Below are 26,071 nucleotides of genomic sequence, written 5' to 3' on the forward strand. Positions count from 1 at the left end.
ACTTGACATCTTTACGTGGATAAAAAATAGACAAATGATTCAATCTATTAAAACAGTACATATATTTTATAAACCAGCATGCAACATCCAAGCGACTGTAAAGCAGTTACGCAAGCAAATCGTTGAATTGTCTGGATGGTTTCATAATACAGGAACTGTAAAACGGTCAACATCGGGTTGAACTATTCTTGACATGTATAAAAGCAAATAACTCAACAAAACAATAGAGAAACATCTTGTAAGAATTTAAATTAATGCCACCCAGGTTAATTATTTTTAAAAAAAATTTAACTGAACAGTTTTTTGCAGGTGATTATTATATTAAATTATTATAAAACTATATTTATGGTGATAACATTGAATAAAATTTGAAAAATAAAGCCCTAACCAAACTAGTTGATAAATTAGTTCGGATTAAATAAAATTATTCCAACTACCCAATTCAACTTGTATTTTTCCGCTTGGCCTACCAATGAAAAAAGATTTCGGAGCTACGGCTTCCTGTTCAAGATTCCAAGGCTTCGGGATCTGTCAGATGCCAACGCAGGTTTGCTCAAAGCGAAACTTTGGTCATGGAAGTGGCGCAATAATATGTATGATCTTCAGTGAACAAGACTAGACTTTTACATATATCCCAAGCCAAATTTAATGCAGTTGAGAAAGGCTTGCCTCATACTTGATGCTGTGGTTATCATAATGAGATCTGTGAAAGTGACTGTCTTGAGGAGGTTAATTTCTAGCATCCTGTCTTCAATGAATAGCGATTGGATAGTTTCCATAGTCCACATTACTAGACATACGAATGGAGTTTGTGATGGTTGGGTAAAGCTTGGGGCTCAGGATAATGCCTCTGAGAGCTTGGTCGTCTTCTCTAGGACTATAGAGTGCAGATTACGATCTCCAGGATTTAATTCCTCTGTAGTTTACTGGTCTTGTCTTTCTTGTTTTTTTCTTTTCCCACTGTACCAAAAAAGAGTTATGATCACCATACTAATTACACAGATTTTCATCAAATATTAATGATTGAAAGTTGAAACCCATAGGAAATGGTTAATGTTAAAACACAAATTATGTAAAATACCAGGTATGACCAAAATTTGTTCATTCATAAAATAAATCCTCTCACTAAATAGCACTTCAATATTTTTGTATGATATATAAAAGTTTAAGGGGTCCTTAAACTTCTATTTATCATCCAAAAATATAAAATAATGCAAAAATAGTTTACTTAATTATGTTTTTCCTTATAAAAGTAGTACTCTTTGAGATAATAATTAAAATATTAAGATTTAGTTCTTTACATTTTCAAAATATAAATATTTAATCCCTACCCTCAACAGTACTATATTAAGTGATGAGCTAAATAATAAAAATTCAACTCATTATGTAAAGTTTATATTTACAAAAATATCCTTTCTCCTCTTATTCTCCGTCAATGTCACCAGCCAAGCAAAAATCCACCCCAAATAAAAAATCCACTTGGAAAGAGCACAACGATTAACCACAATTCTCCATCATGGTTGATAACTGTTCAACCACAGCAAGGTTGGGTTCAAGGAAATGGGCTCCCAGATTTGATTACATCCTAACCCAACAGGCCTTGGTGGCAGTGGACAATGGGGCACCTATCAACCAGGACTTGATTAGCGACTTGCTGTCAGACCCAGTGCATGGAGCTATTGAAGTTTGTACTGAACTGAGACCTACAGTAGATATTTCAGTGCCACCAGATGCAACCTTGTCCGTCCTGAGTTGCTTTAGTCTAGCAATTAGAACTTGAACCAATCACTGCCACCAATGCCTTCCTCTTCCGATTTCAAAATGCACTTTAGATTAGAGTTGCTAATAGCTATAAGAGCACAATGATACATGACGAGTATAACACAGATCGAGAGTTATGATTAACCATAAAATTCTTCATTGATCACTAAAATTCGATCATGGCGATGAACAGAAAAAATAAATAAATTGGGCATCCATTATAATAAATAGTAAAAGACAACCCAATCTAGAAAAGAAAGTTTAAAGGAGGACAATTTAAAAAACATCTCACTGAAACCCCACCCAGTGAAAATTAAAGGCAGCGGCCGTGGGATTTCGAGGCCCCAAGGCCAAAACTAACTTCCCCTCCCTTCAGACAATGTCAAAAACTAGAGCCCTAGCCAGAGCAGCATTGTCAAGTCCTCCAACCATTACCGAGACCTCGTCGCCAATTCGTTGCCACTTGACCTCAACCTTACCCCCACTCAATTCCCCTTCCAGCACTAGTTCACACTCGAAATTGTCGCCAAAAACCTTCTTAAACAATCCTCTTCTGCCACCGTCCCTCGATCTCCTTTGCTTCCACTTGCCGTCACTTTCTCTGCCGCCGGCAAGTCTGGCTACTCCCCACCGGCGCCAGGATCTTGACGATGCTCCCTGGGCAGTCTGTAACTGTCATCACTGAATCCCCCTCCCAATCCTATTCCTGACCCTATCCAACATGCTAGTAAGAACTGCATCAAGGATTACCCCGAAAAGGTGTGGAAGAAGAGCATGCATAGGGTTAGGGTTAGGGTTCCTGTGTCGATGGCACAGGTTTTGAAGCATGACTCATGCTTTATTTCGTTGGCAATGGAGGGGTCCACAACAGGGACATGGACACAGCAGTGGAGGGGTTCCTAGATGGGTGAATGTGATTTGCAAGGAAAGGTGTGGGAAGCTTATAGGAGATTGTGTGCAGGTTTTTGTGGGATTCCAATTGCTGTTTCTCTTGATAAAACTATGAATGTCAACATTTGATGAAATGTTTGCTGGATTGTCAAATCGGAAGCACCAGGAGAAGGCGAAGGGCATTTTGTTTGTGTAATGCAGTGTCAAAAAAGAAGAGGAAGGAGTTGAAAAAAGACTATTTTGCAAAAATTAATTTTTACATAATAAAATATTAAAAATACAGATGTAGCAGTGATGAGCGGACTTCCATTGTCCAGCTCCTCACTTAATAAAGAATAGTTGATAGTAGGAATTAATTCTAAATATTTTTTTCAGAGACTAAATTCTAATAATTTTTTTTAAGAACTAAATTCAAAAAGTAACTTTTATAGAGACTAAAAATATAATTAAGCCAAAATAATTTTATATGCATTTGTCAAATTTCTATACAAACAACCACACAATCCCCTTCCTACCCCTCTCTCGGTTCCCCCCAAATTATATCTTAATCCCCAAATTATAGAGTAGAAGAGTACAATCCTAAGTCATCAATTCATGTTCTAGATTGTGACTCACTAATCTGCTTTGCTGAAACCTTTTAAACCTGCCTGACATCCTGGCAGTATCCCAAGTGTCTAGAGCATACTCGAAAGCCAGCAACAATGTGAAAAACTATGCATTGTTCTCACCTGAGACAAGCACAATCAACAATGATCCACTTCAGGGCAAGTTTCAGTTCCGAGAATATATCATGAAGAGTGGCTTTTGTCATTTTTTGTGGGCATGGGCAAACCCACTCCTTGTTTTCAATGTGACTCCTTCCAAAGGAGCCATATTCCATGTTTGAAGGGCAAAGAAAAAGAATACAAAATGGAATGTATACAGATAAATATGCTGGATCAATATATTCAAATGGACTCGGTACAAAAGAAAAATGCACCTGGGTCAATATATTCAAAGCATCATTCTTATCTACGCGCAAGAAGTCTTGACTACCAACCAGTTTGGATGAGCTTTGAGTAATCTTTCTTGATGTTGTTGACCATTGTAGATCTTTCATATCAAATGACCTGTCATTAAACCATTGATGGACAATTACAGCTCACCTTGTGGGAAAAGCATTTGATTGGAGAGCCTTCACTGAAACCTTCTCAATTTCTCTCCTAAGGTATTTAAGATAGGGGAAGACTAGGTCTGCATGAAGTCCATAATAACATGAGAAGATGTCACATATTCGATTTATGCTGTCCACGGCAGTACCATCATCCAAGGAAAGTTGGATGGAAGAAAGTTTCAGAAGTTCATAAGCAATAACAATATCATCAGGATCATACAGCTTTTCCAGAATCTGCACACATAAAAGAAGAAATACTTTAGACCCTTGGAAAAGACTTGTTAATTTGATAACAAGACCATGTAGAATACATCAACTGTTGGGAATAACAATTTAAAATTTCCAAAACCTCAATTAGTGATTCCCAATGTTATAGTAAATTGCTATGTTCTGAGGATTATTTTTTGACTTATGGAGGAGCTCACAATTATTTTTAGAAGGAAATGACAAATTTTCATGGTATGCACCTTAAATACTTTGGAGGAAGTCACACCCCACCACCATATAAAAGGGGGCGGGGGTGTCTTGTGAAGAGTTGAGGCATTCAAGTCTAAGAGAAGTGAGCAAATGTGAAAGATCATTTGTAGCAGTTAGTGAGTGTTTCTCGTGTTATATCATTCCTTATAACTCAGGTGTAGGGTGATAAACTACTTGGAGGTGGTTTTTCAAGTTTCCACAACTTGTATTCTTAATTGAGATAATGAACAATTAGTTCAAGTGTTTCCGTTGACATAGGCAATGGTGCCAAATCACGTAAATTCATTGCCTTCCACTATTTTATTTGTGGGTTATTTGTGTGTGTTCTCATCTTCAACCCTTGGTGTGTTCTGCAATTTTTTCCAGCAATCAACAATACATAATCCACACACAAATAAATGTGTTTCAGTAAGCATATATCTGCATCCATGGCTCTACAAGACTTTATTCACCAACAAAAAATCTACAATTGCAATCACCCATCTCAACAAATCTTCACACCCTAAGCCACAATAGTCCCATCATAAAATCCTCTCAAAAAATGCTACTTAATATGCAGACGACAGGACATCTCATTTCTCCCCGTGGTTGCATCTGCACTAAGTTTCAACCAGAACAATAACATGCATACTAGATACACTTCATTCTTTACCAATTCACAAACTTCTTCATTTTCATCATTATGTAATGACCCCTCAGGTCACAGCGGTCACTGAAATTCTCTGCAGGACGTACATAATGTATGTCCCCTACTAAATAACGTATCAAATTTGTGGAGCATACTAGATCAGCCTTCCAGCCTAAAAAATTTAGCAGCTCTCCTTTGTTTTCCTTCCCCTATCTTTGTTGCTACATGCACTGGATTACCACATCAGTTCCCAATAGCATAGTGCCCATTATAGCATTTAGCAATGCACCATAATTTGCAGTGCTGTGCTATAGGTTTTAATGGGGAAATTTTCTGAGCTCTCTCTAAAAATGGTTGATATCTCTGCTTCTGGAAAAAGGTTCTTGATAACTGATATGTCCTACTCCTATTGATACAGATAGGTATACTATTGTTATTAATAACAAATATGTCTGAAATAAATCTCTCCTACCCCACCCCTTTGTTTTAGTTTTTGTTGAGAGGAAACAAGCCAACCTGAAAGACAGTAGGCTTATAATCTTATTAATAAAAGCTTTACCTGGATAGATGCTTTACAATGATTCACAGATAACTGTAATTCTCCCACCAAACAAAAAGCCTGGGCAAGGTTGTCTTCTGCCTGCAAGCAGCAGATCATGTACAGGAAAACGAAAGTTATACCATCATATTAAAAACATGAGATCATGTTTGTATATCACAGAGTATATCCTTCAATAGTGGTCACACATATACACAGACATTTAGAGTTTCACCAATGCAATCATTGAGTGCATGTTTGGATTTGCTTGTTTTGTGTTCAAACAAATTAATCAAGCTTCTAGGAATAGCTTTTGGAGAGGAAAAAAAATATTCCCAAACATGTGACTCATGTAATATTAGCATGATAATTATGTGTTCCAAGTTTGATCAATCAAACATTCATAGGTTTCTAATCTAATAGTTGATATTTACATATATTCTAAAATACATAAAACTATGGTGTTTTCTGTTACAGAGCTATACTCAATAAGGAGGAAAATAACAGCAAAAGCAATATGAATACTGAAATAAAATGGATTATAACACTGATAATGGAAGAATTACAGCAGCAATACACACTACTGTCCCAGAGCTGAAGCTCCTATAGAGAAGTATTTTCTCTATCCTTAACTAACTCCATAATTCTCTTTCCCGAATGCCTTCTCTCTCCCCCTTTCCTATTTTTTATCCTCCCATCCTCTCGTAACTAACTTTCAGTATGCCCTTACTCTCTTTCGTCCAGCTCATCATTCCCCCCTCATTCCTTTCTTATTCTTTCTCCTATAAACTTTCCAAATCTCTGGCCTCTGAACCAATTGCAGGCCCATCTGTTCTTCTGATCCATTAGGCCTATTTGAATTCGTATCATTTTCACACCCCAATAGGATGTATACACCATTGAGGAAAGAGAAAGATAAAAAGAGAAGTCAGAGAAAGTGATGTGATGTGATGGATGACATTAAGAGAGAGGAATAAAAAGATAGAGAGGTGTAAAATGGGGTGTGAAAAAATCATGGTTGTATATTGAAATGGAGTGATTAAATGCAGTAATAATTTGGGTTTAAGACTTTATGAAAACTTAATAGGCCTGATCTACCTCATGATTACTTTAATTCACATTGATTAAATTCAATGTTTATGAAGTTATTGAACAATGTTCACAGCTAGTATTAGCACAAAGATAGAAAAGTAAGCAGCAGGCTGAAACTTACCTCTGCAATAAGCTTGTTGTATGCATGCAAATTTGATTTCAACAAATGAAGAGATCTCAAAGCATCAGAAATAGTAGCATGTGAAATTTCTTTAGACAATATTGCATCCTGTAACCTGTCATTTTCATATTTGAGAATGTAAAGTGCTCAAAATTTAGCAGCTGTTTATTATTTACAATGAGCCCATAAGCAGGGTTTTTCTAGTTAGTGTCAAATTGGGAACAATTCAAGATTACTTGTGATTATATTATCAGAATAAAAGGAAAGGTGTACTTGGGATAAGATTATTTGAAGCCAAATTGAACAATTCATACCTTTTAATGCATATTAAAGCTTTATCAACTGCAGCATGTGAAGACTTCATATCACAGTAAGAACCACATTTCAAACAGTATCCAGGTTGAATATGAATAGAGGCACCATTTTGTTTGAACAAGTGAAAGCACACTTCATAAATGTCATCGCTCTTGTCAACCTGAAACAGTGAAGAGATTTTAAAGGGGGGAAAACACTTTCATCCTTGAGAGAGTGAAGACATGTTCATAAATGCCATCTATCTAAGCTTCCCAACCCATGACCAACTCATGAGACAGCAGGAAAATGCCAATTCCCTCAATGGTGGTGGTTTGTCAAGAAAAATGGTAATTGAAAAACTTTTGATCCATATAAGTTTCCAGTGAACAGTTCCATAAATATGGATCAATTAGAAGACTTTGTTATACCCAAATTTAACTGCATTTAATTCATGGTCAGGTAGCTGTTTTCAGAACTCTGCCAAGAGTGAAAAATGGTGGATCTAAGCTGCTTAGTTTTCAGATGCAAGTGAGAATGTTATGCATTTCAATCACAAGAATTGTTTTCACATTGTTACGGAGACTTCAAGAAAATCAAGACATAACTTCCGGCAATTTAAACTTTAGCAGCATTTATAATGCAGAGAACAGTAGTAATTCAGTATCTACAGATGTCCCTCTATATGGCTTACATTGTCAGTAATATGGTAGTGCTTGATTTTCTGCTTTTCACGGTCAAGTACTCTGCTTCCCAACACAGCACCAGAACAATTTGGATTGACACAATGAAAGCCATTGAGAACAAGATCAGATAGATTGACTTCTGAACAACCAGTACACTGACAATGAAATGCATACTCATCTTTGAGAAAATTAATGCGATCATCACAATCCCATAACCCAACCTGCAAAACATAACTGTACACTGAGCAATTGAACAAGACAACAGCACACATGAACTTGAACCCAGATGTCATAGACACACCATATCAACCTTATATTATATCATTCCAAGCCTCACTTTTTGCCTATCTGAGTAAAAACCATCTTTCAAAGCCATCATAACCATAGGAAAATTCATGATCCTACTAATTCTTTCCTCCTTTTCTCTCTTGTTTGAGATAAAAAGTATAGACATACTTCAAAATGCTCTAGTTAAAAAAAAAGGCTGACTAGCAAATTGTAGCAAATTAAATGCAACTTTTAATTACCAAGAGGAAGTTACCTGTGGACCATAAGACAATTCCAGCTGACTCCCAGCTGCTACAACTTTTGTGGTTCGTAAATAGAGAGTGCGTGAAAGAAAATATGCATGAACATTTGGTTGGCAAGAATGGTTGAATAAACTGCCAGCTTTATAAATACCTTTACCTACTCTGACCTGAGAGAATAATAGAATATGATTACATCATCAACAATATCTAAACTATAATTGTAGGACTTGGAATGATGTTTGCAAGTAAATATTGCACAAGCAAAAATTCATATCAAAGAAGAAAAATGATGCTATACCTGTTCCACATTACTGGTCAAATGAGTGTCAAAATGAGATGAAAATTCTCCAAAATGATCTGATAGTCTGGGAGTGTCTATCGATTTTAAACGAACAATAGTCATACAATTCACTTTAATTTGAGAAATAATAATGACAACCTGCATTAACAAAGGATGATGAAACTTCAAATGATAATTTTAACGATTCAAAGACAAGAAAGTCACAAAATAAATTGCATTCTTCAGCAAATACTTGCTCCATCATATTGAAAAAACATCCTACTACAAATGCAGTATGATGGTTCTGTTATGAATAGAATTAGAAGTATAAATAGACACATCCCCCTCCCTCCAACACACTCAGAGGAATGCCAAAACAACCTGTGATATAGAGACTCCATCTATGGAAAACATAGCCCCAAATGAGTGTTGAAGACAATATAATAATACACTGGCATATATATGTGAATCCAATTTGCTTTCAGATGGCATATGATTGTAACAGTGAGAAAGCTCCTGCAAAGGAAGGATAGAAGCCATAAGCATAAACTACTCATAATCAAATGACAAAATCAGCTGAACCAAAAAACTACATGCATTTAAAATATACCAGATTTTCCACGAATTTTATAATATCTTCAAGTGTACAATTCAGTAAAAACCTTGCTAGTATTCGGCCAGCCAAAACTATCTCAGACGGCAGTACCATAGGCCAATGTACACCTTGACATTCATGTTTATGTTCAGTAATATCCTTAATTTCTAGTTCAGAAACACTGCATTGAATAACTTCAGCAGCATATTCTCCAAGATCACTTGATAAGTTTTTAAGAATGTCATTATTTTCATGGAAGATCCTGAACATTTGCCCGCTTGCCTGTACTTGGCATTGGTGGGAGCAATACAATGGTATTGAACATGATATACAAGGAACTTTATCAGCAGGTAGCTCATTCAAGCAATAATGGCAATGAGTTTCTCGACATTGCTTTAATATTATCTGCAGGTTAAAAAAAATGATAGTTAACTTGAAAAAATAAGTTTGTATTCCTTTAAGAGTACAAATATACATCATAGAAAAACAATTTATCCATTGACCTCAAGCCTACAGATTCAAGTTTATAATTTATTGACAAAAAATTCATGTTTAGCATGAACCAAAAATCTCAAAAGTTTAAGTTGTTAGATGAAGAAAAATGGTTTATATTATTTTTCCAACACACCCCCTCTACTTTCACTCTTAATCACAGACACACATTTAAGCATCCTTCATCTTAGCAAATGGAAAGAGAAAAATAAATAAAATTCATTTTCATGCAGAATTTTATGACTATTTAAATGGAATCATGAACAGAATGTGTGGTTTACACAACAACAACAATATATAGGTTAGGTTTAAGATGTTGATTACTTCAATTGAAAGCACAATAGGGTAAATTGCGCATGAACCTAGGTTGAAGGGGGTCATTACATTTTAGCCAAAAGAAATTTAATTACAAACCAAATTTGGCACCATCCTAGCTGAATGAAGCCGTTAACATCACTGAAATTGGACATAAATAAATTTGTAATTCATGATATTACAGAAAATGTAATTCTTTCTTACCATAGCATAAGGTTCTTCAGCATGAACCAAAGACCCAGGTGAAATGACACATGATGACACCATGCCTCTTCCTTTATCAGGCATTGAGACACACTGTAGTGTTATTTGGGGGATCTCACCTGCCACATGCATTGTACCATATTATTATCTCAAGAAGAGTAAAAAGTAAATAGATTCTTTCAGTATTTTATACAAGAATAGCTGATAAAACTCATAACAAAAGAATAAAAGGAAAGAAGGCAAAGTATGATGTTGTTAAAAGTAGTCAGTTGCAGAATTAGTTGAGTGGTAAGCATAAATATTAAGAGAGCAAAAGATCATTTCTTCTGTTTAGTTATCATTTGAGAACTGAGAATTAGATTGGTCATAGCAAAGGGAAAACCCTGGGTAGGACAATTGTCTCCTTACATTCTTTGTTTGTAATTCAAAACACTACTAAAGCACTCTTTTTTATATTCTCTGTTTTTCTCTGAAGACCCATACCCTGTATCTGGATTCCTAACAAAAGTACTATGGCACAAAAGTACATATGAATTACACCAGATATAAAATAACACCGCCAATCAGGCAGGGGAAACAAAAAGTGACCTACAATCATTTTCCTAACAGGATTCACAAATTAGATATTTTAAATTGACATCTTCTAGCTAACTCAACAGGAAGTTGCATAATATGTGGTTAAATTGATGCATGTGATGTGAACTAATCCAGTTGTCTAATTTCTGGATGTAAGAAAAACAGCTTAATTTTTCTGTGCTGGAAGAGGGACTATGATCAATCTACAAACTGCAGACTTAAGAAGGTTATATCAATTTGAGTAACATAAAAGGGACAAGTATTTTTTTCCCCTCTTCTTTTCTTAATTTCTCTGTACTTGCTTCTCAGTCTGGCTACCTTATAGAACTGAAAAACCAGTTGCCAAAAGGTGTCCAACCTCTACTTTCTTTTCTTTTCATCTTCTGGCCCAAGTTGCCCAACAAACAATCCAATCAAACAACAGCATGAATGAGAGAATAAGAAATGAAGGATGAAAAGGGTGAGGATCATCTCAAACTGCACACATTTTATTCTGGGAATAAGAATCAAGAGAGATAAAGTTGAGGTCTTGTTCATGTAATGCAAGTGAATCTTTGAAGAACCTTTTTTGGGATGGAAAAGCAATAGGTAAAGAGGAAGTAAGCCACAAGTTAAAATAAAAACAAAAAAGTGTCAAGTAAAAGTGTGCGTCTACATCTTCTCCAAAACAGTGAGTTGTTCTCCCCAAGTCTAGCTGAGCTGCATAATTTAATTTTATAAGGAAAAGGGTGTCTCAGCTAAATTTCTTGGAGCAATAACTGAACCCCACTTGCTTTATTCTAGTTTTTTCCATTTAAAACTATTTACTTGGATTCAATTTTGTACAAGCCTAAATCAACATCTCAAGCTCTAAACCTACATAAATATTTCAATCCCCCATTGCAACCCTATAAACAGCTATAGAATATATTCTCTGCATCTACTACACTTCAACATACTGTTTTAAGGTTGAGGTACATTATTGTTGTCTGCAAGATTAATAAATTCAGAATGCAAAATTTCGCTTTAAATATACCTTAATGCTATACACATAATGAAACTGCAACTCAATAAAGCCTTGACCAACTAGATAGGTACTGGAGTCTGATGCTCAAGTTCTTAACAAGGAAACCTTCTTACCCACAGTTTTCAAGCTGTTCTCCTTATGCTGTGGCTGTACTACAGTACTCATGCCCTTGCACTGGTCTAAAATGGTATTCAGTTCACCTTCTATTTTTCTCTTCCCACTCATTGAAGATTCCATACTCTTAGCCACATTTAGGTCGCTGATCGCATCTTTATAATTTCCCAATGAAGCATTCACCTTACCTCTCCTGTACCATGCCTGAAGCCAAAATAATAAATTACTAAAAGAACTGAAACTAGAATTGAAGCTTGGATCCAATTTATTTGCAATAGACATCTAAACCAAGTATTAAAGCACACATTCCTAAAAATTAATTTGCACCATAACAGATATTGATAGATGAAGAAGCAAAGCATATCAAAATAAACATTACTTCAAATTATCATGTTGCTAAGCAAAATCCCAAAACATCCCCAATAAATTTGCAGTTGCACTTACAGCAATAAGGCAAAGTGCAAAAATAAATAAATAAACTGATAACTTTGTTTTGATGACTAACTCAGGAATATTTCAAACAAGAAGTACTAAAAACAGGAAGGTAAATGTATTTCTTTAACCCATATGAATAACTTATTCCACAAACATTTACTGGACAAATCGAAACAAATTGCTACAAATGAAAAAATTCAACAATTTCTACAACAGCGTGTAACCACTCAAAACAAGTAATGTAGGAGGAAAAATCAGTAACTACTAAACTGATTTTCACCTTTGGATAGCTTGGACATATCTGAAGAGCTCGAGTGCAATCTCGCAAACATTCAACTAAAAGACTCATTTTCTGCACGAATCACACATGCATGAATATTTTACAGCAATATCAAGCCTTTTATTTCCTGAAAAAGTGCGAGTGCGGTTAGGGACTCAAGGCTGACTTTAAAATGGAACTTACATGCAATACAGTAGCTCGATTGATATACAACGTTGCAACCAGATTATGGCCAGTGTCCAAGGGAGCCTTGCGCAAGGCCTATACCTCATATTACAAGAAGTGAACAAGTAAGGAACAGTGAGACTTAGACTTAACTAAATTTTTCTTTAAGACCAAAAGGGTACAATATAACATGCAGAACCGTTAAATCGACTACGAACGCACAATACGTTTCAATCTCCTACACGAGAGAGAACGATTGAAAAAGAAGAAGGAACCTGAGTATAGCACTCCAAAGCCTTGGCATAATCTGCGTTGAAGAAGCACTGATTGCCAAGCTGTTTCGATTCCAACGCAGCGTCCTTACTCTTACCGCACAGAGCATATTTAGGATCGGCCAGTTCAGTGACCATCTGAAAACAGCAGCAGCGAAGAGTGAGAACGAGAAATTAGGGATTGGTTTGATTGATTGGCAAGAGAGAAGGTTTACCTGCTGAAATGGCTCGAACTGGAGAAAGAAGTGGTGAAGAGAAGAACACGTGTTGCGAAGATCATCGACAGTGCTATCGCCAATCACTCGCTTCAGGCCTTCTGGAATCGCAGCTTTAAGAGTCTCCATCTTCTCTTCTAAAACACTAGGAAGTACTCACTCAACTCAAACAAACAACCCCCTTTCACCTTCCGCTTTCTTTCCCTCGCTTTTGTTTCCACTTCCTTTGCATTTTATCAAACTTCACTCGTTTTGCGTTTGAAATACAATGGCATTATCAACCTGTAGGACTTCTTTTAAAAAGTTTTTTAGTTGCGACTTGTTTTGGGTATGGGATTATTAACCTTATAGAAATAATGATAATAACATTTTTTTAAAAAAATTATGTTATTAATTTTTAAAAATATTAATTGATGAGATAAATATGTTAATTTTAAAAAATATTAGTTATAAAAAATGTGTTGAAGAGTTCTCTTGAAAAAATATGTTGTTAGTATTTTTTTTAGGATTAATTTATTTTTATATACATAATAATTAGCTTAAATGTAATAAAGTTTTATAAGAATTATTGTATTGAATAAGAATATCATATTTTTACTTATTAAAAATGTGCAGAAGAACTTATGAAGAGTTTATAAAAACAACTTATTCATTTATAAAGTTTTTTTAAAATTTAATTCAATAAACTTTTTAGTGTAATTTATCTCAATTAATTTCATAATCACTTTTATATTACAATTGATCACGTAATAAAAGTTCATTGAAATAGTACTTAATTATAAATAAAGATGAAATATTACTTAATTAAGCTACTTACCAAAGCACTTTAAATCAATTTAAGTTTATATGAGAGTATTACAAAAATATGAATTTTTACTTATTAAATCTAAAAATATTTGATATTTTAACTATTTTCTCTCACAAAAAAGGTTGGATTTGCTCCATACTCTAGTGACAGAAAAGTTAATTGTTGTAGCATAACGTAGAAATTGATAGTTGTAGCATTTTTATGTTTGACAAATTAAAAAAGACATGATCCTTTGTGTATTTATATACCATCAATTGTTGGCGTTGAGACTTTGTTAATGAATAATTTGTAAGTATCTTTTGTAAGCACTTTTTGAATGTTGAGACATACTTTGTTTTTATGAACTTTTGAGATCCAACTCACCTAAGTTTTTATTTAAAAAAAAAAAAAAACTAGTAGAATGTTAATTATATTTAATCCTCTTTGTACCTAAACTATGGATACCTGCTGCCTATTGATAATCAACTACTCTAACTTTTATTCACTTGCAATCGAGTCTTATAAACAGACCACTGATAAAAACATCAAAGTACATATACTATTTATATATTATTATTTTGCTAATTCATATACTGACTTGAGTATTGAAGTTCTTTTAAATATTTAGATTGGTCATTTTTTTTTATAATATTTACCTATATTATTAAATCTATCAATAATGGTTAGATTGCTCTATAGTTTATACTAATCACTTTGTGTATATTATTATATATTGAATGGTTGGCAAATAATTGTTTAATTATTTTATCATAGTTTATTTTTAAGTTCAATTTAGAAAGTAATTGCAACATCGACTAGAGGTACGTTTATCTTCCATTGTAAATCGATTGCTAGAAAAAGAGTAAAATAATCTCCTACAGATTATGTCAAACCCTTATTTGACCATTAATTTATCAATTTTATTTTACAAATAGAGAATCAAGCATGCTCTAAATAAATTTTGAAATTACTTTAAAATAAAATTTATAAATTATTATTTATAATTTATTAATACGTACCTTATATTGCATAAAAAAAATTATTTCAAATTTCTTAAATTGAACTACAATGCTATACAATTTAAAAAATAATACAATTGGTATAGTATACTTTTAGATTTTGTTGGAGAGTTTAGAGAGAGAATAAAATGATTTGAAAAATAAAGAAAAATAAAGATAAAAAAAAGAAGAAAAGGATTAATACAAAATCTTTAAGTTTAGAAACTTTAAAACATAGGATTAAATAGTAAAAAAAAATAAAAAATATAAGATTAAGAGAGTATATAAACTCTCAACGTCTTATCTAAAAATTCTTAAATATGGTTAAATATCACATAAGTTTTTTCTATGTCTCCAGAAACTAACTCACAAACAAAGCTTTAGACTTAGTTTGAGAATCTGATGATAAATGAAACAAGAGAGGAGAAGAGGAAAGATAGTTAATACTCAATATTTTAAATTGAAAAAACTTAAAAACATGAAAATGTTAAAAGGTCTATGAAACCTCATCCTTTCATCTAAAATCTTTCAAATAATATTTTCATCACTTAATTATTTTCTTTTCCTTCTTTTTTTTTTTCTTCAAAATCTAACTCTCAAATTATTATGCAAATTTTTTATAAATTAAAAATTATACAACTTGCTATAATAGCTTTTTTTTTCTTGAATATCATGCACAAAAATCCATCTTTATGCATCCAATTACGCACCTTAATTTTAAACACTACACACTTATTAAAAAAATGAAATTTATCCAAAAATATATAGATACTTAAAACATTTATGCCCTTGGTTAAATCAGAAAGAAGATTTTTGGTGTACTTTTTTAAATCTTCAGTTTAGGCCGCATTAAAAAATAATTAATTGTCTGTAATTTTTAATTCTTTTATTTCTCTTATTTATTATTTTGACATTTGATATACTATTTTCTCTCTTCTTTTAATAAAGATATAGTTAAAATCATGGTTAATGATACATTTAAGTTTTAAAACAACAAATCAATAGAAAGATAAACAGATATATTTTACAAACGAATCCACAAAAAAATAAGACAACTGAAAATGTGACTTTGAAGTTTGAACTCTCACTTCCTCTTATGGCTCCTTTTGAAGACTCCTACAAGGTTAAATTGGACCTTCTTTTAAAGACATTATTCAATAAGACATCCATGCTGGTTTCATTTTTCTTGTGCCAGACAAGGGCATGGCAAGAACAAAACCTGACTCTGTACCACTGAATTTATCCAAGAGACGTTTGAGTAAGTCACCTGCTATGTAAGTTATTCCCGAGGCTCCAAGTGCTATGCCGACATACTTTAACACCGTTTTGATATAGGATTTATGTGTTGTTGTAGTGCAGTAAACTTTCCCAACAGTAAGTACAATGATGCATACAACAGAAGCAACTGCCACAACTGCAATCTTAACTTCAGCATAGAATTGGTCACTAATCAAGAGGCCATAGACAACAAGGGGAACAGACCCAAAAATTACGAATGATAAAACAGCTACAACAGCATGGAGTAGGAAATTTGATCTGCGACCAAGTAATTGTTGATACCGATCTTCTTGCTGTGAATTCCCTTCAGAGTTATCATTTTTCAATTCAATAAGCTGTGTTGAAAAGGGGGGAAAAAAGCTTTAAGTTAGTTTAAATGGACTGTAACAGAATGACTTGAAATTTCAAAGCTTAAAAAAATTATTGATATACTTTTCAACTAAATAAATTAAATTTTTCAATCAGTGTCCTAAGACTGGATATTGGTTAGCATTCGTCCTAATATTTTAAAAATATTAGTTATTATGTTGAAGAGAATTTTTTTTCTCAGAGAGACATTAGGATAGAATTATAACTGACAATGAGGAACACATGGAAGGCACTCACATTATGACCAATGACGAAAAGTCCACTAATCAGATTCGCCAACCCCAAAGCTATAATACTCACTGCAATAAACACAAGACCAGAAAATTAACACATTGTTAGCAATCCAAATGTCAAATTCTAAAATATAAAATAAATTCTAGCAAGTTAGATCACTATGGAAAACAGCAGTGTCCTTTTTGTGTTTTTGAATTAAACTATACTTTTAAGAACCAAATAAAGCTTATGGCGGAAGCTTCAATTAATGAACATGTCCACTTGGTATCTTCTGGTTTTACCATTTATAATTTGATCGTTAGTGTGGTGATTTCATGTAGACTTTTACAAATAAACTTGCCTCATTTTGTTATTTTGTTTAAACACAGGACGTCAATCTCTATTCATTTATTTTCTATGTACTTAACCATTATATACCTCAAATTAAGACCTATTAAGCATCTGTATTGAGAAAGTGAAAAATTCACATACAGTGAGATAACTATAATATCTAATTAATTGATCGTAACTCTTGAAAAGAACCTTAATTCAAAGCACTTACATGGAGCAGCATCAGAACCAGCAGCAGATGACACAATCCCCAGACTAGTGATTGATTCAATTAAACCACCATACACAATGCTTTTAACCACTTCCAAGCCTTGGGGCTCACCAATTTCAGCCCTTGGTTGTTCTTCAACATCTATTTGAGTCTGAGTTTTTGTCACAACAGCTTCTTCAACTGGAACATTATCTGCTGTCTGAGATGTTGAGGATCTAACTGCTTCTGCCTCAACTGAAAAACTTCTACATTAGTAACAGAATACTTATAAAAGTTATGGCTATTACACAAAAATAAAACCTGATAGATTTCTCATGGAAACACAAACTTCAAGAAAAATAACGTGAGCATGAATTCTTATTAATTGATGATAAACTTACAGCAAGTTCTTTCGTGTTCATACCTTTCTTTTCTTCTGAAACACGATTTATTTCCTCTTCAATATCCTCTTGCACATTCCTAAATTCTTGATCTGATGGAATTGTAACATTTACTTCAGAACTTTGTTTGTCACAAGCTACATCATTTGAAACTACTGAAGTGCCAGATGATGGAGCTGGTGATCGTGCTTCCTCCATCAAAGAGGAATAGCTATCATGGGCAATTTTGGGTGCCTTGTCTACATCTTTCTGTGACTTCTCCAAGATTGGAGACCCTTCATCATATGGTTTTACGATGGCATCTTTTGCAGGTTTCCCACAGCTAAAATCTACTTCAGAACTTTGTTTGTCACTGGCTACATCATTCGAAACTGCTGAAGTGCCAGATGATGGAGCTGGTGATCGAGCTTCCTCCATCAAAGAGGAATAACTATCCTGAGCAATTTTAGGTGCCTTATCTGCATCTTTCTGTGACTTCTCCAAGATTGGAGGACCTTCATCATATGGTTTTACAATGGCATCTTTTGCAGGTTTCCCAGAGCTAAAATCTATTTCAGTAGCAGGAACAGTTGCTAGTGGAACACTACCAGGTTTGGATATATCTGAAACAGTATTATCAGACAATGACATATCTGCAGCAGCATGCATAATTCAACAAGCAACTGAAAGACAATTATGCAGGTTTTGGAATTTTATAATGTTTCACCAAAATAAAAAGAGAAATTGCTTATAGCTCATGACCATGAGGCTTAGCTTCTTATTTAAAAAGCTTCATTTATTACTAACTAGCCTTCAAAGATGAGCCTTTGATGGTGGAATGTTAGGTAACCACCATTAGTAGTTAGCTATGATATGGTAGTTACACATCAGTAGTCTATTATAGTATATCAGTTAGTTAACCTGAATTTATTAGTTTGGCACTTGGGTGGGCTGAGATACTAGAAAAAACAAGGCATGTTGCTGGTAAATAAGAGGATAAGTAGCCTTAAGTCCACAGTCCACATCATAATCCCATATTCCCATCTCTACAATTGAGGTTGCAGCTGAGGGACATGGTGAAAAGCTTTAATATTAATAAGAACCTTGAGAAAATTACATTACAAGAGCTAGTTATTGTAGTTTGAGACCCAAGGCCTTATAAACCCACACAAGAATCCACTATTTCTATTATAGGACTCAAGTCTGGTACCTTACAATTGGATCCTAACATGAAATCAGTGTCAATAAGGAATTACCTTTCCAAAACATATAGCTTACTTATGTTGCCAAATTCATAACGCAATGTTGGATAATATGATTTTTCCAGGTTTGTATTATTGAAAAAGACAGAAATCAAAACAAAATCAAGGAATTATCATCTTTAAACAAACATACCGGTCTTTATCATATCAACTGAGGCATGTTTTTTCTCTTCCACATCAGTTCTCACATTTTCAGTCAAAATCTGTTCCCTTGCTGGAAAATCTATAAAATCTCTTATAACCTTCTGCAATCCATTCTGATCAACAAATGGTTCATTCCCCAATGCCTTACTGGATTTGCCATTTTCTATCAGTGATTCAAACTTTTCTTGCTTCACTTTTGAGGGAATCAGCGAACTTACTCCTCCTTGTCCAGGCTCAGTATCTGGTGTTGGTTTTGCTTCCTTAGTAGTATCTGTATCAGCAAATGGACTTTCTGGATCACCAATTCCAGAGGAGGTTGGCACATTGGTAGATGAAGATGATTGAAGCTGTTCAGCAGGATCACTTCTAGCAACAATTGAAGCATCACCTACGCCGATATGTCAAGAAAACAGCCTTTTTAAGTGGACGCTGAAAGATCTCATTACTAAAAAATTGAATCTCGAGTGAAATTCATGGCACGCAAAGTGCATGATTTCTAATATTTGTTATTCCAAATTTCTACTGCTCAAGAAAATTGCTGGACTAACATCTGTTAATAATGGTAATAATTGTAAAGAAAACCACGTTGATATATTAATCTCAACCGTTAAGATTGAGATTAAGTACAGTAAATTTTTATTAAAAAATAATTTATTATATTTAAAGTTATACAAATGATAAATATTTTTTAAATTATTATACTTATTTAAGTTCAAAATTATAGACTGAGATTAATATCTTTTTAATAAAACACATATTAGTTGTAAAACCAAAAGGAATACAGAGAAATCATGAGTTTAATATTTTGTGTTCTGAAAATAACTTTTTCAGAGTATTATCATATTTAAATAAACACATAAATTTTAATTAAATATTTCTTTGATACAAAAATTGTGTAATTTCGATTTAATTTCTATAAATTTTTTATTAAAATATAATTTTATCGTTTTAAGAATTATTATTTTTAGTCTTTAAATCGGATGTGGTGTAACTAAAAGTTGACACATTATAGTAGTTCAATAAAATACATTAATTAGAAAAAAAAAATTTAAAATTATATCTTAAAAAAATTATAGATAGTAAATTTAAATTAAATAACTTTTGTAGGATAAAAAATTTTGTTAATTCTTTTAAAAGAACTGTGACAAAGAAACTTCTCACATGCAGTATTATAAAATATGAGTTTTGTTAATTTCAACTTTTAAGGTTGAGTTTAAATATTCACAAATAAAAAAATTTTATAAAAAAAATATATAGTTATTTTATTAAAATTATAAAAATATAATAAATATTTTTTTTCTAATAAAATTTTATTATTATTAATTGTCTTCGATCCTTAAAGCTAAGGTTAATAAAATTTATAAAATATATTAAAAAAAAAAAAAAAAAAAAAAGATGAAAAGAATGATATAGTTTGGAAGAGGTGGGGCCTCCCCGGCCCACCCTTCTCAGTGTCTCCACTAAGAAGTAATTATTTATCACTATTATTAACAATACCTTGCCCACTAGTTTTTTCCCCCTTGTTGGAAGTAAATAGAGTGAATAACCAATTTGCATTGAAAGCTGCTACCGTTGAAGGACTTTCAATATTGGATGCAGGTATAACTGAAGGATTTGGTGAAATTTCAGGCTCACGGGTGCCACCAAAACTGGGGAACAGTTTGATTCCATTTCCTGCCAAAGTAACTAGATGTTTTAGCTTAAATAGTTGATTAGCGCATAAGCATCACAAATCAGTCCAAATATGATAACAAAAGTTTCAGTTTACACGAAAGAAATCCAAGCACAAATGTCAGGATGATATAACCTCTGAATCCATAACCAGATATGTTCAAAGTGCATAACCAGACAGATATCTTCAAATGGAATATTTTAAACCATATAATAAAATAGGATTTTCTTTATCTCAAGTACTAAATTTAAGTATTCAAAATAAAATTTTATTAGAAATGATCATATTTATTACATTAACGTTATAAAAGCGTGATAAATATTTTTTTAGTGCTTGAACTCCACCTTTAAAAATAACATTTTTCAATAAAATTTAAAATCTAAGACTCAGGAAAGGTAATCAACTTACTCATAGGAATAAAGAAGCTGAAGCATGATAAACATCTGAATACTTCTGGTTCTCTTTCAGGCTCATAATTATCAGCAGGTGGCTCTACTCTACCGACATCAGATGTTGCAACTGCAGGAACACCTTGGTTGGCTTCATGTACAGAACTACCAACCAGCTCAGTCTCTGACTTATCACGCTTTGCTTTGGTGTCTAAGTTAGGAATGGTCCTTTTTCTCTTCATGAGGATAACCCTTTTAGTAATGCAAGACTTGCAATTAGGACAAAACAAGTCATGTGTCTCTTGTTTTGCCAATACTGCCTCAACATCAAACCCTTTCAGTTGCTGGTCAATTTCTTCTGTTAAGTTAGGATATGATATTGAACTGATGTCATCACCAAAGTTCTCAACAGTTGTAGCTTGCACTTCAGATGATTTATGTAAAGGTGATAATTCTGATCCAAAATGGACTTAGTCACCGACCAAAAGAATACTTTAAGAATAAGAAAGTGAAAATGACCATATGTTAAAGCAACTCCAAAACAGCCAACAATTGGATTTATAGAAAATCTGAACAAACGTGGTTCATGTCATGTAGACATTCCAACAATTAAAAGATTTTAAACACAACAAATTAAAGATTCAATGGTATGATTTGATCCATCAAAATTTCAAGACAAAAAGTTACTGCAAGGAAAGGTTTTTCCAAATCAATATGGAGAGCTCATCCTATTGGATGACTGTGCAAGAACCCCGATCACAACTGCTAATGTGTGCTTGAGAAATCTTGGTTCCAACGGACCTTTAGTTTCACAAACAAAACATGGGCCATGTTGAATCATAGTTTTGACATTCATCAGCAAGTCAGAGTACCCAATAAGATTCTCAAGAGTCACATTCCAAGTACTGTCAAATTGCTTGGTCCATGTGCAGTGATGACATTTCCAAATCCCTTCATGCATTAAAAAAATTATGACATGCGTACTCCTTAACTAAAACCAGAATGGCAAAAACTAATTCCCAGAAATTTGATATACAAAGGAATACCATAAGTAGAACATCCGTCATATATATTATTTGGTACAATCAAGTTAAATCTTCTATGGTGAATATTATGACTCCAAATACCCAGAGTCCCAAATCAACATTAGCATATTCATTTTAAGTTTTTTTAACCATGGACCCAAAAAAAAGCTTTCAACCCAACATCAATAAAACATCCCGAGCTTCAGAACAATTCACACTAGACTTGAGAACTTAATTTCATGGGGAAAAAGGTTTAAATATATTCTGGGGTTGGTATATTTTCACAAGATTTTTATTTTAGTCCCTAAAAAATTTTTCTTTTAATCTTAGTTTCAATTATTTTTTAAATTCAACGCTCTTAATTTTTAACGATGATGTAAGATAATAAATAATCAATACATATTAATCTCTTACCTAGTCACATTATTACTAGAATAAAAAATATTAAAGTAAAATAAATCAGAAATTAATATTTAAGGAAAATACACTTAAGGAATATAAACATTTTTTATAAAATAAAAACACGCGTACCCCACAATGGTTCCTGTGGTAAGCAAATAGAAAAGATAAAAAAGGAAGAAAGAGAGATAGCATGGGACCTTGCTGTTTATCAAAGTAAACAATATTCTCATTCTGCGGAGCAGCAACATTGATGGCATCATTGTTTGTAGCCTCTTCATTTATTTCATTTTCTACAAACACAGTTGCAATATCATCGTTGGAACGATTGTTATTTCCAATAACATTGCTATCACTTGTTTCTTCAACTTCTTCCTCTTTCTGAGTAGCACCTTTTTTCTGTTCGTCTTGGTGAGTATGACACTCTTCCTCCTTCTGAAGAAGAGGTTGTTCTTCCATTGAGGCTGAGTCATCACCATCACCAATGTTAATGAAAGGAGCAGAAGAAGCTACGTCACTGGCGATGATGATATCATTTCGAACATGAAGGGGCTTCCTTGGATCCAAAGCAGTATCTTCTTGCAGTTGTTGTTGTTCTTCTTCTTCCTCGTCTTCAAGTACCCAGTGATGGTGCACTTGCTCCATTGAAACTGAAGAAGAAGAAGGGACATAGAATGTAACGAAGTTTCTACTTTCGGAAGACTTGAAGGATGCTCTTAACATATTCACTCGCTGTCACAGTAGATAATGCTGAACTTTCTCCACTCGTTTCTCACCACTTCCCTCCATCAAGTTGTCAAGGGAATTTTTTTATAAAAATTGCTTTCTTAATTTCAATTATTAGAAGTGAATGTTTGAAAATATGTTTGCACAGATGTAAAAATATTTTGATTATTATGTTAATATATTTGATAAGTTTGAATTAAAATTAAGTTTGAATCTAAATTTAAGCTTGAATAAATGTGACAAGTTATAGTTTTTATTAAATAAAAAAACATATTAACTTTATTATAGTTTTTAAATATATATTACATTAATTCAAACTTACTTTTAAGTAAAATTAATTCTATAAAATTATATTTATTTTAAGTTTAAATTTGCAAATAATCACCTTATCACTCACTTAAGCTTGAATAATTGAAGGTAAGAAATATTTAAAATATTTGTAATTAAATATGTTTTGATAAAAAAAATTACGTAATTTATTTAGACGTTAACAAACTTTTTTTTAAGTGCGGCAATTTTTGTGACACTCTCAATTTTAGGAGATATTTATTGAAATGTGAATTATAGTGTAAAATTTAAAATTTAAAGAAAAATAACTCTCTTGATTGCTAAAAAAATATATATATTAATTTTGTCTTTTTAATATTTAAAATTTAATAAAAATATATTCTTTTAAAATGAGTTGAGTAGTATTTTTGTACATTTAAAAAACTAAATAACTGCTTCTTTTAGTTTGGTACTAAAATATATGCCATTTTAGGTGAAATAAATCATTTGCATTTATTTCTGAAAAATTAATTGAAAAACTAGTACTTTGTATTCCTAGGAATTGGTTCCATGCTTTCGATGAGAGAAAATTCAGAAGCGCATGAGAATTTTTGGAGGGAAGCATTAAACAAACCTAGGGACAATTTTGTATTTTCACAAGCACACCAACAACTATATTTATGTTTTTTTCTGGATGAGGGGTAAAATAATTTAAAAAATGAAATAGATCATTATTTAGATGGACATTTCATATTTTCATAAGTATTAAAACTATATTTATGCTTTGTTTTTATGACATTTGGGTAATAATTAGAATAAAAAATTATTAATAATTGTATGCATTAGATGTTATGATGGAATTTTACTTTGTTAACTTAACTTACCTTAAAAATATTGGAGGACTTTAATAAATATTAATACGTGGCTATTTAGTTTTCATTTGATAAAAATAAATTTAAATTGTCGAACATAATTAAAATGCATACATTAATTATTTTGAACCACATTTTTTTATTACAACATTTGTTTATTTTTATTTAGGAGCGCAAGAACTATTTTTTCAGCTTTAAACCAAAAAAATTATACATTAACTTATTTTATAACTTTATTTTTTAATTATCATACTAAAAGTCATATAATTCACTTTATTCATATTAAATTACAACAATTCTATCTAATTAATTTATGTACTTGGTGATATATAATATTATACTTATATTATAAACATTGGACTTAAATAAAATATTAATTAAAATATTATATATATATATATATATATATTACACTTTTTATCTAATTTTAGATTGTCAAATAATTTCTCTTGTTTTTAATAGTATTTATTTAAACGCCAATTTATATATATTATAATTAATTTATTATATAAAAAATTTTATACTAATAAATTTTATAATTCTGAATCCTTTTAAGAATTTGGAAAGAGAGAAAAAAAATTGAAGGGTAAAAAAAATAATACAAAACCTTACTATTAGAAAAACTCAAAAATATGAAATTATAAATTTTTCAAAAATTTAAAATTTTTTAAACAAATATAATCATCACACAAATTTTATTCTTTTTTAAAAAAAAAACTAACTCTAAAATAAATCATGAGTATAGTATGCCACGGTCGAATCCAAATTTTTGACAGCGTTGGACAAGTTGAATGCGAGAGACAAAAGAAATAAGTCAGTTTAATTTTTTTAATTTAATCTATATATTTCTGGTTCTTTTGTTTCTTTAAACTAATTAAGTTTTTTATTTTTAAAATTATGTATATTTGATTCCTCCATTAATTTTATTTTTCTTAAAATTTAAAAGTGTTATTTTTATTCAAATATTTGAGGTTCTATGGTAAATTTACTAAATAAAATAAATTTCAACGTTTACAAGTCAAAATTTTTTAAGAAACTGACAATATTTGAAGAACTTATTAAGATGTAATATTGAATATTGAAGAAGAAAAATTTTGAATTTTTTATATTTTAGTTGAAATTCGACGGTTGAATTTGTATATTGCAAGGAAAATAAGATTTAAAACAATATATTTAATTCAATTTATATAGAATTTTTTTTTAAAATAAGATTTTGATGTTTTAGGTGAAATAAAAAATAGGCAAAATACTAAATTTGTATAACTTTAAATGTAAAAAACTTTAATCAGATAAGAAAATAATAGAACCAAATTACATATATAGCAAATTAAATATATTTAAAATATACTTAAGCTAAATAAGTATTATTAAATAAATATGTACTATAAAAAGATAAAAATAATTTTACAAAAAGTACTATTAAAAGATTACTATATAAAGCATAGGATAAATAATAAATTGATCTTTAAAAATTATGAGAAATATAATAATTTTAAAAAAATTAATCACTTTAATTTTTAAAAATTAAAAATATGAGACAATTAATATTAAGTAGATAAAAAATTAACATATTTTTTTTATTTGATTTAATTCAAATTCAATTTGGATCACGTAAAGATCACGGAATTAAAT

At 31.9% G+C, this 26,071-nt stretch overlaps 2 protein-coding genes across 12 annotated transcripts; both read right to left on the minus strand.

Annotated features, from left to right (window-relative positions):
• Positions 1-46: 46 nt before the first annotated feature.
• On the minus strand, positions 47-13,387 carry LOC113853027 (SET and MYND domain-containing protein 4). Of its 8 annotated transcripts, none has more exons than XR_003502475.1 (16): positions 13,118-13,387; positions 12,906-13,040; positions 12,649-12,726; positions 12,466-12,537; positions 11,750-11,954; positions 10,055-10,173; positions 9,059-9,448; positions 8,830-8,964; positions 8,467-8,607; positions 8,180-8,335; positions 7,647-7,859; positions 6,976-7,136; positions 6,662-6,776; positions 5,470-5,550; positions 3,632-4,039; positions 47-960 (listed from the first exon to the last, which is right to left on the minus strand). XR_003502475.1 is itself a non-coding variant. In XM_027483461.1 (15 exons), exons 1-15 carry the CDS (start codon positions 13,244-13,246, stop codon positions 3,794-3,796), a joined length of 2,376 nt encoding a protein of 791 aa, XP_027339262.1. In that variant the 5' UTR covers positions 13,247-13,298; the 3' UTR covers positions 3,104-3,793. The 8 variants fall into 8 exon arrangements, 4 of the variants coding, with proteins under 4 accessions (XP_027339262.1, XP_027339263.1, XP_027339264.1 ...); XR_003502476.1 differs by having other exon boundaries at positions 228-960; positions 3,692-4,039; XR_003502478.1 differs by adding an exon at positions 3,268-3,380 and having other exon boundaries at positions 307-960; positions 12,649-13,040.
• A 2,537-nt stretch (positions 13,388-15,924) lies between these two features.
• LOC113848008 (membrane protein of ER body-like protein) lies at positions 15,925-23,341 on the minus strand. Of its 4 annotated transcripts, none has more exons than XM_027477358.1 (9): positions 22,775-23,286; positions 21,952-22,101; positions 21,170-21,604; positions 20,587-20,763; positions 19,079-19,477; positions 17,728-18,306; positions 17,325-17,558; positions 16,787-16,848; positions 15,925-16,515 (listed from the first exon to the last, which is right to left on the minus strand). In XM_027477358.1, exons 1-9 carry the CDS (start codon positions 23,217-23,219, stop codon positions 16,057-16,059), a joined length of 2,940 nt encoding a protein of 979 aa, XP_027333159.1. In that variant the 5' UTR covers positions 23,220-23,286; the 3' UTR covers positions 15,925-16,056. The 4 variants fall into 4 exon arrangements, with proteins under 4 accessions (XP_027333159.1, XP_027333182.1, XP_027333174.1 ...); XM_027477381.1 differs by lacking the exon at positions 21,952-22,101 and having other exon boundaries at positions 17,728-17,949; positions 18,169-18,336; positions 22,775-23,271; XM_027477373.1 differs by lacking the exon at positions 21,952-22,101 and having other exon boundaries at positions 17,728-17,837; positions 18,030-18,336; positions 22,775-23,271.
• Positions 23,342-26,071: the final 2,730 nt, after the last annotated feature.

Source organism: Abrus precatorius, unplaced genomic scaffold (genome assembly GCF_003935025.1).
Source record: "Abrus precatorius isolate BTA unplaced genomic scaffold, Abrus_2018 Scaffold10, whole genome shotgun sequence".
Classification (NCBI taxonomy): domain Eukaryota; kingdom Viridiplantae; phylum Streptophyta; class Magnoliopsida; order Fabales; family Fabaceae; genus Abrus; species Abrus precatorius.

Coding starts and splice junctions, on each gene's coding strand:
- LOC113848008 (XM_027477358.1), bottom strand. CDS start 23,219: ATGGAGCAAGTGCACCATCACTGGGTACTTGAAGACGAGGAAGAAGAA. Junction 18,307..19,078: donor AGTTGATATGATAAAGACCG/GTATGTTTGTTT, acceptor ATACTGTTTCAG/ATATATCCAAACCTGGTAGT. Junction 17,559..17,727: donor TGTTTCAGAAGAAAAGAAAG/GTATGAACACGA, acceptor GAAGTTTTTCAG/TTGAGGCAGAAGCAGTTAGA.
- LOC113853027 (XM_027483461.1), bottom strand. CDS start 13,246: ATGGAGACTCTTAAAGCTGCGATTCCAGAAGGCCTGAAGCGAGTGATT. Junction 11,955..12,465: donor TATGTCCAAGCTATCCAAAG/GTGAAAATCAGT, acceptor TTTTGGCTTCAG/GCATGGTACAGGAGAGGTAA. Junction 6,777..6,975: donor GCTTTAATATGCATTAAAAG/GTATGAATTGTT, acceptor TGAAAATGACAG/GTTACAGGATGCAATATTGT.